Genomic DNA, 16659 nt, shown 5'->3' on the forward strand with positions numbered 1-16659 from the left:
AATTTTAAGATATTTTCAATATATAATTTTTATTTTTTTCTCTTTTCGAAGACAACCTTAGGCTGACATCTAAAATTTTACTACAGAACTAGCAAACATTAAAATTCAAGCTGATGTTTACTCTTTCGATAGTAATTCTTAGAATGTGTTTATCTGAACTGAAATCTCCATTTAACAGTCAGTGGGAAATGGCAATATACGACATTTGGATAAATTTCAAAAGTTGTTGCTTTATTTTCTTGTGGACCTCACTAATCCATATGCCTTCAATTTACTTTAGTTATTATGATTTGTGTTACAGGTGTTCTACACAAGGAAAAATGTACAACACATGCAAATAGCTAATCCTCCTTCTTAAACATTGTATATACATGTGGACTCATAGGACAGATTGGTAAAGATCACACAGTAGGAGAATTAAGAGACCTTAATTTAATTCCCAGTTGTGTTATAATCATATATTATAATATCTGCATTATAGGAGAATAATATATTTTTATTTATCCCACATACTAGTAAGAATCAAATGTTATAATATATGTAAGTACACTGACAAACTACTCTCACAAGTTATTACTTCTATTATTGCTATTTTATATATCAGGGTTTTTTCCATCCATGATAAAGACACTTCAAAAGCACGTTTGGCAGCAAATTAATCAAGTCTTCTGATCCTTTCACCCTATTGAGTAACAGTTCTAAACACATCCACTAACTGGAATATCTTTTATTTGCATTGCTTAAAGATTGAGAACAAAGCAATTAAGAAAGAAGATGCAATTTGTACATTTAGAATTGACAAATTAGTAATGAGTACATAAGTTTAAATAATTTTACTCAATCAAAAGACAGTCACACTTGATACTTATTAACTGCCATTTGTTATTTATAGCTTTTACAATACATTTTTGTTCTTTATAGTTTTCAGAGTATGTTTTCTTTCCCACCCATAGTTTTTCAAATTTTGTCAATATCTTTCGAGATGACTTTAGCTTATTCTAAAAAGAATTTCAGACTTAAAGGTCAATGTAGGCGGGAAATATGATAAAAACTTTGCTTGCAAGACAAGAAAATCTTGATTGTAACTCATGTTTGATCTAGTAAAAATTTTAAAATAATACTGAATTTAGATCCTTGTTTCCTTTTTATTCTGTTGGGTAGATAGTTTTCGATAATCTTAAATGGAAATTAATATACATTTCCTATTCAACCATTCTTGCTAAGTAAATATGCAAATGGAATATGAAATACATTAGAAAATGTGGACATACTTGCTTGGTACTTATTCAGCTATAAAAAAAAAAAATTCTCCCACTTACTAATGTACTTATTCCTCACCTGTCATGCGATATTGCTCTTAGTCACTCATCATCCTTGTTTTATCTCAAATTATTTCTATCAACTGTCTTCAAGATTCAAGCAAAGCAAATTTATGTTACCTTGTAAGCAACTTTCTATAAAAGCAACCACAACTCCAATGGTGACAACTCACCAGCTCTGCCTTGGGAAGAAACATTGCCAGTTGGTGGCAGCATTCACACAAGAGGGTCATATTTCCTCTGTTATCTTTAGGCTGAATTTCAAAATCACTCTGGAAAACAGACTCAGAAGGCAAGCCTAGAAACAGTATGTGAACAACTGCAGAAAAGTGGAAGGTCTCTGACCATAATACAGTTCTACAAAACAGCAGAGCATCTAACAAAAAGCAAGCTGGCTCTGGTCCTGCTATTTACCTCCTGAGCAGTTTACAAAAACAGTGCAAGAACTTGCTCCTAGAGTCAACAGGGGAATTGATGAAAACAGGGTGATCCTTCCACCCTCATAACATTGTACTTTGCACAAGGACACTCCCAGTCATCTGCACTGAGCAACCCCCTCCCTCTCATAGAAAATATAGCTGTGTCATTTTAGAGACATTTTTAATGTCATCTGCTTATGATGTACAGACTGAGAAGCAGACAATTTTGTTCTGCTTTGGCAGGAAAAAAAAAAAGATAGTTTTAACTGGCAGCTAGAACACCAACAAGCAATACACAGGGTATCGATTTAGTCAAGAAAAATACTGGTGTATTATATTACAGGGGCCAAGCATTTCAAGGAAAAGTGATGGTCTAAGAAGGGGCTCTTGCATTGCTTTATATTTGGTAATATTATACAGCCATTAATGTGTAATTTTCATTTCTGTAATGGAAAGACTTTTGGGGAAAAGGTTTTTGTTTTTTTTTTTTTTTAAATCTACAAATACATTCTCAAAATTCAAACACAACAAAATCCAGAGGTGCATTAATAAGAATTTTAAGTTCCTCACTGCAGTCACTTTTTAGTTGAACATCTGTATGTTTATATTTCTCTAAGATAATTGTTTAAAATGAAAATATTTTGAATATTGATTGGATTAACTGCATTTGTACTGACTACATAGTTTTCTAAACATTATTAATTCAATATATACACTTTTCAGAAGAATGCTTATTTAAAAACTACAGTAGTTTACCCAACCATATATGCATATTAAATAATCATTTATTTTAGAAAATTCTCCCTCCTCAAATGAACATTTAGGAGACTAATCAATATTTTTAATGAGCAGAACAAATACTAAAGTAGAAAGCCTTTACAATTTCCAAGGAATTGATACATTCCATTAACAAATCCTGGTTCTTTAAATGTTTGCAATACCATACATAGTAAATGATCCAAATAACAGTTACATTCTCTCATGTAAATCATTCTGTTGCATGTACACAGAGGTAGCATGTTACAAAACTCTTGTGAAATTTCAGTTGAAACATATTAGCAAATAAATTTTTGCAGAAAAACATGCTGTTAAAGAAGTCCCCTTATAAATCCTAGATGAGGAAAAGTCTGTACATGGTACATTCATCAGAGAAACAGACATTTATTAAATGGGCTACTGAATAATATTATCTAATAAAGTGAAATATGATGAAATGTTGCCATTCCTTTTAAAGATTAAATATATCCTCTGACATAAACCTGTGAAGTTAAAATCTATACCTCTTAAGAGGTATACATTTTAGATTAAAGCTATTCTAACTGGTTATATAGCATTCTATTTAACAATCTGCTGAGTCAGTTTTTAGATCGAGTTCACCTAAATACAAAATACTGGCAAACATTTACCCAGTTAAGAATTAAAAAGAGAAATACAATCTCACAAGCAATGAAGTGTTATCTGCCATTCTTCTCCTATACATGTCTCTCATACATGAAATAAGAAAGTTAAGGATGCTCATTACTAGCAGTAATAGTATCTGCATTGTGGACTTATAACACATTTTTAATCTCTATGTTTTTATATAATTGATTCCTTTATCAAAAGTAATTAAATTATTTCAGAAAGGACTTTTTCTTTTAATAATAGGATAATTATTGCATATGATTCCATGTTAAAAATAGAAAGAAAAAAAAAAAACCTCCTCCCTAAAAGATATGGCCATTTGTTATCCCTGAAAGGAAAGAAATCTTTCAGTGAAAGATCTTGGACCATGAGAAAAAATTTCATCCAGGCTGTGTGCTGGCAACAGGCCATGCGGGCAGCACCCAGTCCTGTGTGCAGAGCACGTTGGCAGATGTTGTTAGCTGACTTTTGCTGAAAAAGTATGGAAGAACAGTTGGAAAATCACAAGGTGTAGAATAAGCTTTAAATAAATAAATAGCTGAACTGGCAATATAAAGGAAGAAAGAAAACAAGTTCCTTGGTTGAGAAAGACTGGGATACTTCTAATTACAGTTTCTTACTGTTGGTTTGCTTCATGGGCTGATTCTTAATGAGAACTGAAATTGTACCTCCCACATTTCCATTTCGAGGTTCTAACTTCAGAATTACAATCAATGTGCAGTTTGTTGTAGATTGGTCATTTGTATGATATGAGAATGCCACTGATAAGGTGATAATATTTTGCCCTTCCCTCTTTGCCCCTAGTGTGGTAACGGAAGGAGGAAAGCATTAACTGCCAGCTTGGAGCTTCTGACACATTACCTTAAAGATACAGGTATTTGACACTAACATGACCCTAAGAAAAAACAAACACAAGAGATGATACTTGCTCACAACAGATTGGCACAGCAAATAAATATTCAATACATGTATCAAAATCTACTTTTGTATCAAAAGTCAAAATAAAAAAAAATGAAACAATTGCAAAATATACCTTCTCAGAAGAAACCATTACATGATGTTGAAAAGAGGAAGCCCCATTACCATCTGCTATTTAGGGTTATGGAACATCTAGGCAGGCCCACTTACATCCCTCATAAAGTGGGATGTAAATGATCACAAAGTCAACAAAATTGGGCCACATTTTCTTCGAGCTACAAGATAAGAATCCCTTCATCTTTCCTCTCTGTGTAGACATTTTGCTAGGCAACATTTGTTAATATAAAAAAAAACCCAACAAGATCTAAGAGTGGAAAACCAAAGCACAACGTTCATAAAGGTGGTGCCCCCAACACACACACACACACACACACACACACACTCAGGCGCACACACTGAAACTAGCACTCCTGAGGTATTATTTTTTTAGGTATGGTTTTAAAATGGAAAATCAACTTTACATCTCACTGAGGCAAATTTTATGATATTTGCCACACTGATAGTTCTTCCCAAATTTATGCTACTCATCAATAATCATAACTGTATACACGCTAAAAATAAAAATGCTATGATCTTTGTATTAGGGCTCTCCACACATAAAATTAGCCAACATCATCTTATATAAATACGTTAAAATATAAATATCATCTCTTCAAAAATTACAAATTTAAATAACTTTTTTAGATTCAAGATTTCATTGCATTTAAAATAAAACTTTTATAAATTATAGAGGACATTCAAAGATAAACGTCCTGAACATAATTTAAAAAAACCAATACCGTATCAATAGTAAGATAAACGATTGTTGCAAATTATTTCATGGAGACACACAATTAAATAAAAATAGGCAAGGGTTTATTTTGTTTAACCTCCTTAGTTTTTGTAAGATCCGGAGCCTGCTCTGATCTGAGCTCAAAAAAAAACCCACCCTCACCCCCCTCACCACCGTCACTTTGTCGTCTGGGAGATGTAACTGTATGGGTGCTTATTTGTCACCGACTTTGAAAGTCACAAAAGCCACGCAGACATAACAGTTCGAAGCAGTTCTTCAAGGGCATCTTCAACTTGGCAGTCACCGCCTGGTACCGCGCCCGCAGGTGTGGGAGAGCCCACCCGCCGTCCGGGGGGCGCAGGGCGGCCTCGCCGAGGACCGGCCCCGCGCGGAGACCCCGGCTCCGGGGCTGTTTTCTTGCCGAGGCCCGCCCTCCTCCCGGCGCTATGGAAACCGCATTTTTCTACGCCTGCTCGTTCTCCTTCTCTTTCTCCTATCACATCCCAAACACGATTTCAACTTCCCGAGAACCTGACAAGTGAATGGCGCTCATGACGCCCCGGAAAGAGCCTGCGACCGCGGGGTGCGGGGGAAGGGCGCCCCCGAGCGGGGGGAACCGGGGGAGCGACTCGCGGCTGCTGCTGCTCGGGGTCCCGGGGGCCCCGCCCGCGCCCCTCTCGCCCCACGTCTGTCCTTCCGAGAAAGGGCACGAAGCTGTTATCGATCCAGAGCTCACCGGTGACTAATGTGATGCTCGTAAACAACCGGCGGGCCGGGCACCCGGGAACCACCCAAGCTCAAACGAGCCGCGGGGGGCGGGCGCGCGCCCACCCGAGCTTGAGAGCCGGACCCGCTCCCCGGAATGGGAGAGAAGAGGGAGCGAGGCGACAGCCAAGTTCAATGCCCCTGCTTGTCCCCACGAAGCCGCGGCGAGCGGGGCGGCGGCGGGGGCGCGGCGGGACCCGAGAACGGTGCTGCCGCCCCTTCCTAGCCGCCCAGCCCCGGCCGCCGTCTCAGCTCGCGATCTACGCCCGGTCCCGCCCCCGGCCGTGTCCCCTCCCTACGCCCCCTCCCCGGCGGAAGCTCGGAGCCCAATTAATTGAGTCAAAGGCGGGAGGAAGGCCCTCCGCGCCGCGGCCCGCCCCCGCCCCTCCTCCGCGCCCCTTTTCCCGCCCCGGGTGGCATCTCCTCCGCCGGCATCCACAACGAGCCTCTGATTAATGAGGCTCGGCCCGGCCCCCACCCCGCCCGGGCCCCAGCCTGGGCCTCTGCGGGAGGGGGAGGGGACGGCGGGAAACGCGGCCCTGGGAGAAAGGGGGGCGGGGCGGGGGCGCGCGGCCCGCCCCCCCAAAGCCCCGCGCCTATTGGCCGCACGCGCCGTCCGTCGGGGGGCGCGGCGCCAATGCGGGCGGCGGGGCGGGGCGGCCGCGCCGTGTGTGCCTGCGTAACGCCGAGTCACATGTTGTTTTGCTCTTCTTAGTTCAGTCACTCGGTGCGCGATGTGTTACTCACTGTGCGGCGGGGACCGCGACGAGCCCGGGTCGCCGTTGGCAGCAGCAGCAGCAGCCCCGGCGGCGGCGCGGACCCCGAGTGCCCGGGCGCACCCCGGCTCCCCGCAGCGCAACACGGCAGCAGCACCGGTGTGGCCGCGCGCGCCTTAGGCTCGGCCCCGCAGCTCTGAGACCCCGACTCTCGGCCCAGCCAGCGAGTCCCCAGGCGCCGCCCGAGAGCCCCGGGAGGCAGCGGCCGCGGGCAGCCGGACCGGGGGGCGGCCACCGCCCGCGCCGGGCATCCTCGGGAACCCCGGAGCGCAGAGGGTGCTGCGCCACCGAGCGGTGCTGGCCCCCGCGGGCCTCCGCGGACCTTCCCCACCTCCTGGGCCCGAGGGACGCGTGCTCAGGCGGGCAGGCGGGCGAAAGGGTGGGAGGGAGACGCCCCCGCCCGCGCCCCCTCCGCCCCTCACTCCAGCCCCTCCACGCCGGGCCCGGGCGGCGCGGCCTGAAGCTCTGGTGATGGCCAGCCCGCCGCTGCACGGGCCCCCGGGGCCGGCGAGCGGAGACGGCCCCAACCTCAACAACAACAACAACAACAACCACGGCGTGCGCAAGTGCGGCTACCTGCGCAAGCAGAAGCACGGCCACAAGCGCTTCTTCGTGCTGCGCGGGCCCGGCGCGGGCAGCGACGAAGCGACAGCGACAGCGGGCGGGGGGTCGGCGCCGCAGCCGCCGAGGCTCGAGTACTATGAGAGCGAGAAGAAGTGGCGGAGCAAGGCGGGCGCCCCGAAACGGGTGATCGCGCTCGACTGCTGCCTGAACATCAACAAGCGCGCGGACGCCAAGCACAAGTACCTGATCGCCCTCTACACCAAGGACGAGTACTTTGCGGTGGCGGCAGAGAACGAGCAGGAGCAGGAGGGCTGGTATCGCGCGCTCACAGACTTGGTCAGCGAGGGCCGCGCGGGTGCTGGCGACGCGCCCCCCAACGCCGCGGCCACCTCCGGGTCCTGCAGCGCCTCCTTGCCGGGCGCCCTGGGCGGCTCAGCCGGCGCCGCCGGGGCCGATGACAACTACGGGCTGGTGTCGCCCGCCACGGCCGCCTACCGCGAGGTGTGGCAGGTGAACCTGAAGCCCAAGGGTCTGGGCCAGAGCAAGAACCTGACGGGCGTGTACCGCCTGTGCCTGTCGGCGCGCACCATAGGCTTCGTGAAGCTCAACTGCGAGCAGCCGTCGGTGACGCTGCAGCTCATGAACATCCGCCGCTGCGGCCACTCCGACAGCTTCTTCTTCATTGAGGTGGGCCGCTCAGCGGTCACTGGCCCCGGCGAGCTGTGGATGCAGGCCGACGACTCGGTGGTGGCGCAGAACATCCATGAGACCATCCTGGAGGCCATGAAGGCGCTCAAGGAGCTCTTCGAGTTCCGGCCGCGCAGCAAGAGCCAGTCGTCAGGGTCGTCAGCCACGCACCCGATCAGTGTCCCCGGCGCGCGGCGCCACCACCACCTGGTCAACCTGCCCCCCAGTCAGACCGGGCTGGTGCGCCGCTCCCGCACCGACAGTCTGGCCGCCACCCCGCCGGCCGCCAAGTGCAGCTCATGTCGAGTGCGCACAGCCAGCGAGGGCGACGGTGGCGCGGCAGCGGGGACCGGGGCTGCGGGCGGCAGGCCGGTGTCGGTGGCCGGGAGCCCCCTGAGCCCCGGGCCGGTGCGCGCGCCCCTGAGCCGCTCGCACACCCTGAGCGGCGGCTGCGGTGGCCGCGGGAGCAAAGTGACGCTGGCGCCGGCAGGGGGCGCCCTGCAACACAGCCGCTCCATGTCCATGCCGGTGGCGCACTCGCCCCCGACCGCCACCAGCCCGGGCAGCTTGTCGTCTAGCAGCGGGCACGGCTCGGGCTCCTACCCGCCGCCTCCGGGTCCCCACCCGCACCTGCCGCACCCCCTGCACCACCCCCCAGGGCAGCGGCCCTCCAGCGGCAGCGCCTCAGCCTCCGGCTCCCCCAGCGACCCCGGCTTCATGTCCCTGGACGAGTATGGCTCCAGCCCTGGCGACCTGAGAGCGTTCTGTAGCCACAGGAGCAACACGCCCGAGTCTATCGCCGAGACCCCCCCGGCCAGGGACGGCAGCGGGGCCGAGCTGTACGGGTACATGACCATGGACAGGCCCCTGAGCCACTGTGGCCGCCCCTACCGCAGAGTCTCAGGGGACGGGGCCCAGGACTTGGACAGAGGGCTGAGGAAGAGGACTTACTCCCTGACCACACCTGCCCGGCAGCGGCCGGTGCCCCAGCCCTCTTCTGCCTCTTTGGATGAATACACCCTGATGCGGGCCACCTTCTCCGGCAGCTCAGGCCGCCTGTGCCCGTCGTGCCCCGCATCTTCTCCCAAAGTGGCCTACCACCCCTACCCGGAGGACTATGGGGACATCGAGATTGGATCCCACAGGAGCTCCAGCAGTAATCTAGGGGCGGACGATGGTTACATGCCCATGACCCCTGGCGTGGCCGTCTTGGGCAGTGGCGGTGGCAGCTGCAAGAGCGATGATTACATGCCCATGAGCCCCACCAGCGTGTCTGCCCCAAAGCAGATTCTGCAGCCCAGGGCGGCCCCTGCAGCCTTGCCTCCCACAGGAAGCGCTGTGCCAGCGCCCACCTCTGTGGCCAGCAGGACCTTTGCAGGGAACGGGGGCAGCTACAAGACCAGCTCCCCTGCGGAGAGCTCCCCCGAGGACAGTGGGTACATGCGGATGTGGTGTGGTTCCAAGCTGTCCGTGGAGAATGCTGACAGCAAGCTGCTTTCCAACGGGGACTATCTCAACATGTCCCCCAGCGACGCGGGCACCTCCGGTACTCCACCCGACTTCTTCTCTGCAGCCTTGCACGCCGGGGGCGAGATGCTCAAAGGCGTCCCTGGCTACTGCTACAGCTCTCTGCCCCGCTCCTACAAGGCCCCGTACACCTGCGGCGGGGGCAACGACCAGTATGTGCTCATGAGCGCCCCCGTGGGGCGGATCCTGGAAGAAGAGAGGCTGGAGCCGCAGGCCAGCCCGGGGACCACTCCCTCTGCCAGCGCTTTTGGGGCTGGTGGGGGTGGCCACACCCAGCCTCATCACCCAGTAGTGCCTTCGCCTGTGAGGCCGAGTGGCAGCGGCCGCCCAGAGGGCTTCCTGAGCCAGCGCTGTCGAGCCGTGAGGCCCACGCGGCTGTCCCTGGAGGGGCTGCAGACCCTGCCCAGCATGCACGAGTACCCTCTGCCGCCAGAGCCCAAGAGCCCCGGCGAGTACATCAACATTGACTTTGGCGAGGCGGGAGCCCGCCTGTCGCCGCCTGCCCCTCCGCTGCTGGCGTCGGCGGCCTCGTCCTGCTCGCTGCTGTCCGCTGGCAGCCCGGCTTCGTCCCTGGGCTCGGGCACGCCGGGCACCAGCAGCGACAGCCGGCAGCGCTCCCCGCTCTCCGACTACATGAACCTCGACTTCAGCTCGCCCAAGTCACCCAAGCCGGGCACCCAGAGCGCGGACCCCGTGGGCTCTTTGGACGCCCTCCTTTCCCCCGAGGCCGCCTCTCCATACCCGCCGCTGCCCCCACGCCCTCCCGCCTCGCCAGCGTCCCTGCAGCAGCCGCCGCCCCCGCCGCCCCCAGGGGAGCTCTACCGCCTGCCTCCAGCTTCAGCTGTGGCCACCACCCAGGGCCCTGGCACTGCCTCGTCATTGTCCTCCGAGACTGGGGACAATGGTGACTACACCGAGATGGCCTTTGGCGTGGCTGCCACCCCGCCACAACCCATCGCGGCCCCTCCAAAGCCGGAAGGTGCCCGCGTGACCAGCCCTACGTCAGGCGTGAAGAGGCTGAGTCTTATGGATCAGGTGTCGGGGGTCGAGGCCTTCCTGCAGGCCAGCCAGCCCCCAGACCCACACCGGGGTGCCAAGGTCATCCGTGCAGACCCGCAGGGGGGCCGCCGCCGCCACAGCTCGGAGACCTTCTCCTCGACCACAACCGTCACCCCCGTGTCCCCATCCTTCGCCCACAACCCTAAGCGCCACAACTCGGCCTCGGTGGAAAACGTGTCTCTCAGGAAAGGCAGCGAGGGCAGCGGCGGCGTCCTCGGCGGGGGCCCAGGAGGCGGCGAAGAGGCACCCATGTCCCCCCGACAGCTGCAGCCGTCACTTCCGGTGCCCTCTCTCCCGCCGCAGGCCCGCCCACGGGCCCCAGCTCCGCCAGGGGGCTTGGTCGGCTGCCCTGGGGGCAGTGGTTCTCCAATGCGCAGGGAGACCTCTGCCGGCTTCCAGAATGGTCTCAACTACATTGCCATCGACGTGAGGGACGAGCCGGGGCTGACCCAGCCGCAGCCGCAGCCAGGAGACAAGAGCTCCTGGGGGCGGACCCGTAGCCTTGGGGGTCTCATCAGCGCTGTGGGCAGTGGCAGCAGCGGGGTGTGTGGGGGGCCGGGCCCTGGCGCCCTGCCCTCTGCCAACACCTATGCCAGCATTGACTTCTTGTCCCATCACTTGAAGGAGGCCACGATTGTGAAAGGTGAGGCCCTTTGACTCCGAGCCTGGTGGGAAGGAAGGGTGAGCATCTTTGGGTTTCACTTGTCTTTCCTTGTTTGGCACCTTGACCTGAATGCCAAGATATTGGTGGAGACTTCTTGTTTTGTTTTACTTTTGGCTGGTGTGTTCTCCTCCTTCAGAGAACTTGCCAAGAGCAGTCAAATAGTCTTTGAGTTGAATGGGCTTTGATTTTGTTTAGGTCCAGCCCACTTGTGTCCCATAGCTCTTTTCTCCCCATCTGCACACACTGTGCAAGTTCTCCCCATAGGCCAGCCAGAGGCAGGCAGAGACACAGTCCTGGAAGGGGGTGGCTGGGGACGTTCTGCTCAGGAGGACCTGACTGCTCCCCAGGCCACAGCCACCACCTTCTCTAGGTGTTCCTGGAGCCGGGCCCCAGCTGATTGTTGCTGAGCCTCCAGATTTTTAAAACAGGCCTGAAAGTCATTTAAGAAGTGAGCATCCATTTTGGTGGCAGCTGAAGGGAACAGTTAACCGTTTCAGTTTTGCACATAAACTGCAGGAGCTTTCCATCAGAGACATTGTTTTTCTCTTAAAGGGATGGAAGGGCAACGTTGCTTAAACACAGGCTAACACAGCGGTGAACTTGCATGGACGTGGGAGTCACCTGGGGCTTGGCTAGAACGTGAATGTCTGGCCTGTGTTTCCCACACTTTCCCATGCAGGAGCTCTAGGGTGTGGCCCAGAATGTGCATTTCTCATGAATCCCCACATTATGCTGATGCTGCTGGATGCAGGACCACTCTCTGGGGACCTTGTCCCAGGTGAGAGTCACCTGGGGAGGTTTGAGAAATTACCTATTGAGCCTCACCCCAGACACATCAAAGTAAAGTATCAGATGGGCAGAGGCCAGGGACCAGCATGTTTCATAGTTGCCCAAATGATTTTAATATGCAGCCAAGATTTAGAATCAGTGCTTTAGAGAAAATAAGTGAAAGACAAAAACATAAGTCTTTTGAAGAACAATTGGATATGAGGGTGCCCGGCATTGTTCTTCCCATCCTCATCAAATATCCATGAGGAGAGAGCGATGTGCATACTTGGCAGCTGGTGGTGCTTTCTGGCCGTCTCAAACTTTGAATGGTGGGAGTGGGGGGCGGCGGGGAGGGGGAGGCAAAAGGGAGTTGAATGTTTGATTTAAGAGAGTTTCTTTAATTTTGTAGCTGTTTCTTTGAAGGGTAGCAAATAGTGTTATTTGGATGTGGTGCTAGATGCTGGCTGAAGGTGTAAACAGTCTACAACGGTTATGAGGTGATGATCGCGGTGGCTTGGAGACTCATGTACCTTTTGTTCTTAAAGTAAACAGACCAGTCTAATGCTATCTAAATCCAGTGTGTTTTATAATATACTTGGGACTGTTGGTCCCTGAGATTGCAAATTACAGCTATAGGGTGAATACCCTGTTAGCCTAGGGTAATAGAGGAAAAGCTATTTCTTTTTTTTATTAAAACCATAGACTAGAAGATGAAAAGAGAGAGAATCATCAGGAGTATGGTGCTTCAGTATCTAATTAAATCAATTGGAAGTCATCAGAATGTATCCCATGAACAGTGACTCTGAGCTGAAGGTCACTTTGCTTGGAGTTACATTAAACACCCTTACTAGCGTGTCAGAGAGTTGAAGAATTAGTTGCTGAATAAGACATGGACCATATAAACACAGCAGCAGAAGTATAAATAAGTGGGGAAAATAAACAGGCACACACATACAAATTTATTTGGTATGCCATAGTGAGCATGGAAGTAACTACTTCAGTTTTGCCCAAATCTGATTCTAATTGGAAAAACAACCTGAGAACATAACACCTTTTCCTGCCTTCAGCAGAGCAGGGGTGCAGACCTGAACTGGATTGAGGTGGGGCCGGGGACTGGGTTCTGCTGTAGCAGGAGGCATAAGCCGCAGTTCGCCCCTACAGGCCTGAAGGGGATCAAAGCCTTTCTGATAAAGTAGACACATTTAGAAACAGGATTGTGTATGAGATAATGACCTCAGACAAGTGAAATTTTTGAACTGCAAGAGATAAGTTTATTTAGAAACCTGATTTAGCTTTTGTTTAAGATTTCCCACCAGTGTAAAATTGCCTTCAGCCTATAGGATTCATGATTCTGAAATCCAAACAGCAGTGTGCATTCTATGGTTACTGAACAAAGATGAGAGATCATTTTGGCTGCTGTGACTTGGGTATTATGGTAAACACCCTTCTAAGAAGGAAAAGAACAACTTTAAATCAAAATAGATGACTGTAGTCAGTCCGTTGTGCCAACACCGCATTTAAAAAAAAGAAATTATCTGCCAAGTTGGATTTCTAGTAAACTAAGCTGAACACAGAGAACAGCAGAATAGGAAACACTAGTGCCATCTTAGTGAACATAGCACGAAAGTTCTGGTCTGTTGAAACAGAAAGGGAACATTTAGAAACTCGAAAATGAACATCCACTTTTATTTAACTCACACATGTACATAGAAATTTGTTTGTGGTGCCCATAAATAAAGAGTTCACAGTAGGTACGTGTCCTTTGAAAGAATGATTTATAGAAGTCAGACTTGCAAAGCATTCCTTTGAAGATGAAGAAGAGAGAGCACTTTCTGGGCGGCCGGCCTCCCTGCCTGGCTCTTAGAAGTGGCCTGTGTTTCCACACCGAGCTCCTCATGTTCCGCATGGGAAAACCTCATTAGTGATGCTGAAGCTGAGTAATTTGGGGTTACTGGGGTAGTGTTTAGTATTTGCATAAGTGGGAACAGAGAAGTGAAGTTCCAGCAATGTGTGGTAGTTGTTTACAGTAGAATTGGGAATGGAGGTTGGGCTTAAAGGCAGGGGCCGATTTAAAAGTGCACCTTAGATGTGTGTATTTTACTAGTCCAGGGCAGACTCTAAATTATGCCTCTTATTGGGGGGCAAGAGAATGTTACTCATCGTGTGTTTTGTGTGAGTGTATGCAGAAAAATCTAACCAATCTGTTAGGGTTTTGTTTTTATTTTGGGAACTGAAGTATGTTATGCTCTAAAACTGCTTTTTAAAATTCACTTTATATAATTTTGTGTTAGTATAGGTGTGTACCATAAAATATGCTATTTGTGTGTTCCTTTTTAGTGAGGTTTTCATTCTAAAATTGGTTTATATATTTGTATAAAACAGATTAGATAAGAATTACCACTGAAAACATCTGTATTTAAATTTTGTTTCTTTGGTGAAAGAATTATGAGATAAGAGAAATGTTTCCAAAGGAACAATAAAATCACGATTTATGTTTAAAAGTATTGCCTTTTGACGTCTTAAAGCAGAGAATTGGCATATTTTTAGGATTCCCCTGAGATTACTTGACAAACCACACAGGCTTTATTTTTGCTGTCATCATGCTGCCCTGCTTTCTTTGGCTAGCTCATGCCGTAGCGAGACAATATCGTGCGCTGCTCCTACCCTGTTTGCAGGGACAGACAACGAAGGTGCTAATGAAAACACGCGCAGGCTTTCGTGAATGAAGGTCACATGACTTGTTCTATTTCCTTTATTGAAAGAGAAACCTTTACAAAAATAGTACTTCATAGAAGGAAGCATAGTATGTGGAACACTAAACCAGGAATCAGGAAACCAGGTTTCTAGTTGCTAATCTTAATGAGTCATTGTGTGACTACAGGCAAGCCACTTAATCCCTCCTTCTCACTTTCTCTGTCTGTAAAATGGGGGTAATTATAATCCTCTCCTTTTGGTGTCACACAGCCACTTCGAGGTGAATGAGATCATAAACATCAAGAGTGTTTTAAGCTCTTCTAAAGGAAGGTGCTAATACATCTAGTGAGTCTGTTGATACTTACTGTTTTGAAACCATAAGTATATACAGGAAAAACAGTGAAGTAAAGGGATACTCTTAAATGTAAAAAAACAACTCAGAGTAGTCTGAAAATGGAGCCCATACCTTCTTAGGAGATGCTCACCTGGACTGCTTGATTGCTAGTGTCACGCCAGTCTCCAAGAACCATTGTTTTTTCTCCTCTTTATTTAACTTAAGATTTGTTCATAGATTGCTATCAGTTGTAACAAAGTAGTGTTTTAAATTACATAGTAAAATAACAATTAAGGGGAACAGCGTGCTACTCCTGAAACTGTATTAAGTCTGCACTTTGGATTACCATTTATGACTTGTTTATGCATTAAGAGTTGTTGACAAGATGAAAATGTGTAATTAGAATATGTATTTTTAAAAATTGACTCTTAGGGAAGGATGCATTAAAGGAAAGACAGAACCCTTAAACTTTCAGTTGTTTAGTAGTAATCCATTGTTTAGTCTAGGTTTTCATTTTGGGGGGTTGATTTCCTCCAGCCCTGCGCTGTGTGGTTGTTGAATAGAATAGGAAAATGTTTGATTCTTTTGTTCTTCCACCCCCAAGAAAGGAATTTTAGTAGACAATTACTGTTTTATTTTCTTTAGAAATATTAGTATTAAAATGAGGCCCTTTTTCTGACGAGAAGAACTTGCAAAAGTGTTAGTACCAGCATGGGTATAATAGGTTTTCTGTTAAAATTCCCACTAATGTGTTTTCTTTAGAAGCGTAGTTCCAAGAGCTAGTTAACTTTTGGTATCAGATTTGGCAAGTGGAAAGGGGTTTTTTGTTTTTGTTTTTGTTTTTTTGGTTTTGGGTTTTTTTGAGGGGGGGGGAGCACAGAATCAAGTGTTCCCTTTTCACCTTAGAAACTTAAGGGAGAATGTAACTTGACTCTTTTATCTGCATTGCCAAGTAGAGTGAGCAAAACACTCAGTGGAGCAAAGCGCTGTGCTCCACCCCCGCCCCCAGCCAATTCTTCACTTGGACAACCATAATAGGGGTGGATTCTCTGTCGAATTGCTCTGGTACAGACGTGAGCAGAATGTATATTTCTATACAAGATGGGCAAGGCATTTTAATGTTGGCATTTTAATAAATAAAACAATAAAAATTTCTGAATCTCCAAAATTATCAGTTGCTAACATAATGCTATTTGTCAGGTCATGGGTTTTGTGAAAACAATGCTGTCCAAATTTAGATAGGGACACTGTTTCTGTGTTAATTTTACTTGGTTTGAGTGGGTTCTTTAAGATTACAGTGGTTGCTCTGACTCATTTAAGGTAGATAACTGTAGACAGAGTTTAATGGTAGATATTTTTTTTCTGAAGAAAACTGGTAAAGTTATTCACGGTAGAGGAAATGCTAAGGTTGATGATTGCTACTGATGATTCAGTCTTTTCGAGATAGCTGCAGAGATTTACATTAACTGTGTGCTAGAATAAAATGCATAGATGAAAGTTTAAATATAGAGAGTTGGAGTTTATGTTGTATACCAGCATTTTGTTCTGTGAGTACACATAATGCAAGCTACTTCTGTGTTTGGAGGTCTTATTGCTTAATTGAATTCATTACGTTAGAATGTTGAAATAGAATTGGGTTAAAACTTACAAGATGTGCATTTACAAATGATCAGTCAATTTAGGGGTTCTGATTTCTGTTTTATTGGAGTAGAAAGATACTAAAGTTGTGGAGAGTCACTTTTACATATCCAAAGACACTGTAAAACTTGGGTAGATAAATGTATCTTTAAGCTTTGCCCAGTTTTCTTATGCCATATGTGATATTTATGTAAATAGGATTTATAAAATATTTCTTATTGTGCTTTTACTGAAATTTGGAATATTTGGTCAAATATTTTGATTCACATTATACTTTAAAGATAAATGATG

At 48.2% G+C, this 16659-nt stretch overlaps 1 protein-coding gene across 1 annotated transcript in view; it reads left to right on the plus strand.

The window, feature by feature from the left end:
• Window positions 1-6404: 6404 nt before the first annotated feature.
• Window positions 6405-16659, plus strand: part of IRS2 (insulin receptor substrate 2) — a 30641-nt gene continuing 20386 nt past the window's right edge. The window contains exon 1 of the mRNA XM_045566774.1: window positions 6405-10913. Coding sequence (XP_045422730.1) covers window positions 6905-10913 — 4009 coding nt within the window. The 5' untranslated portion in view covers window positions 6405-6904. The remainder of the gene's footprint in view (window positions 10914-16659) is intronic.

This window comes from Lemur catta, chromosome 13 (genome assembly GCF_020740605.2).
Source record: "Lemur catta isolate mLemCat1 chromosome 13, mLemCat1.pri, whole genome shotgun sequence".
Lineage (NCBI taxonomy): Eukaryota > Metazoa > Chordata > Mammalia > Primates > Lemuridae > Lemur > Lemur catta.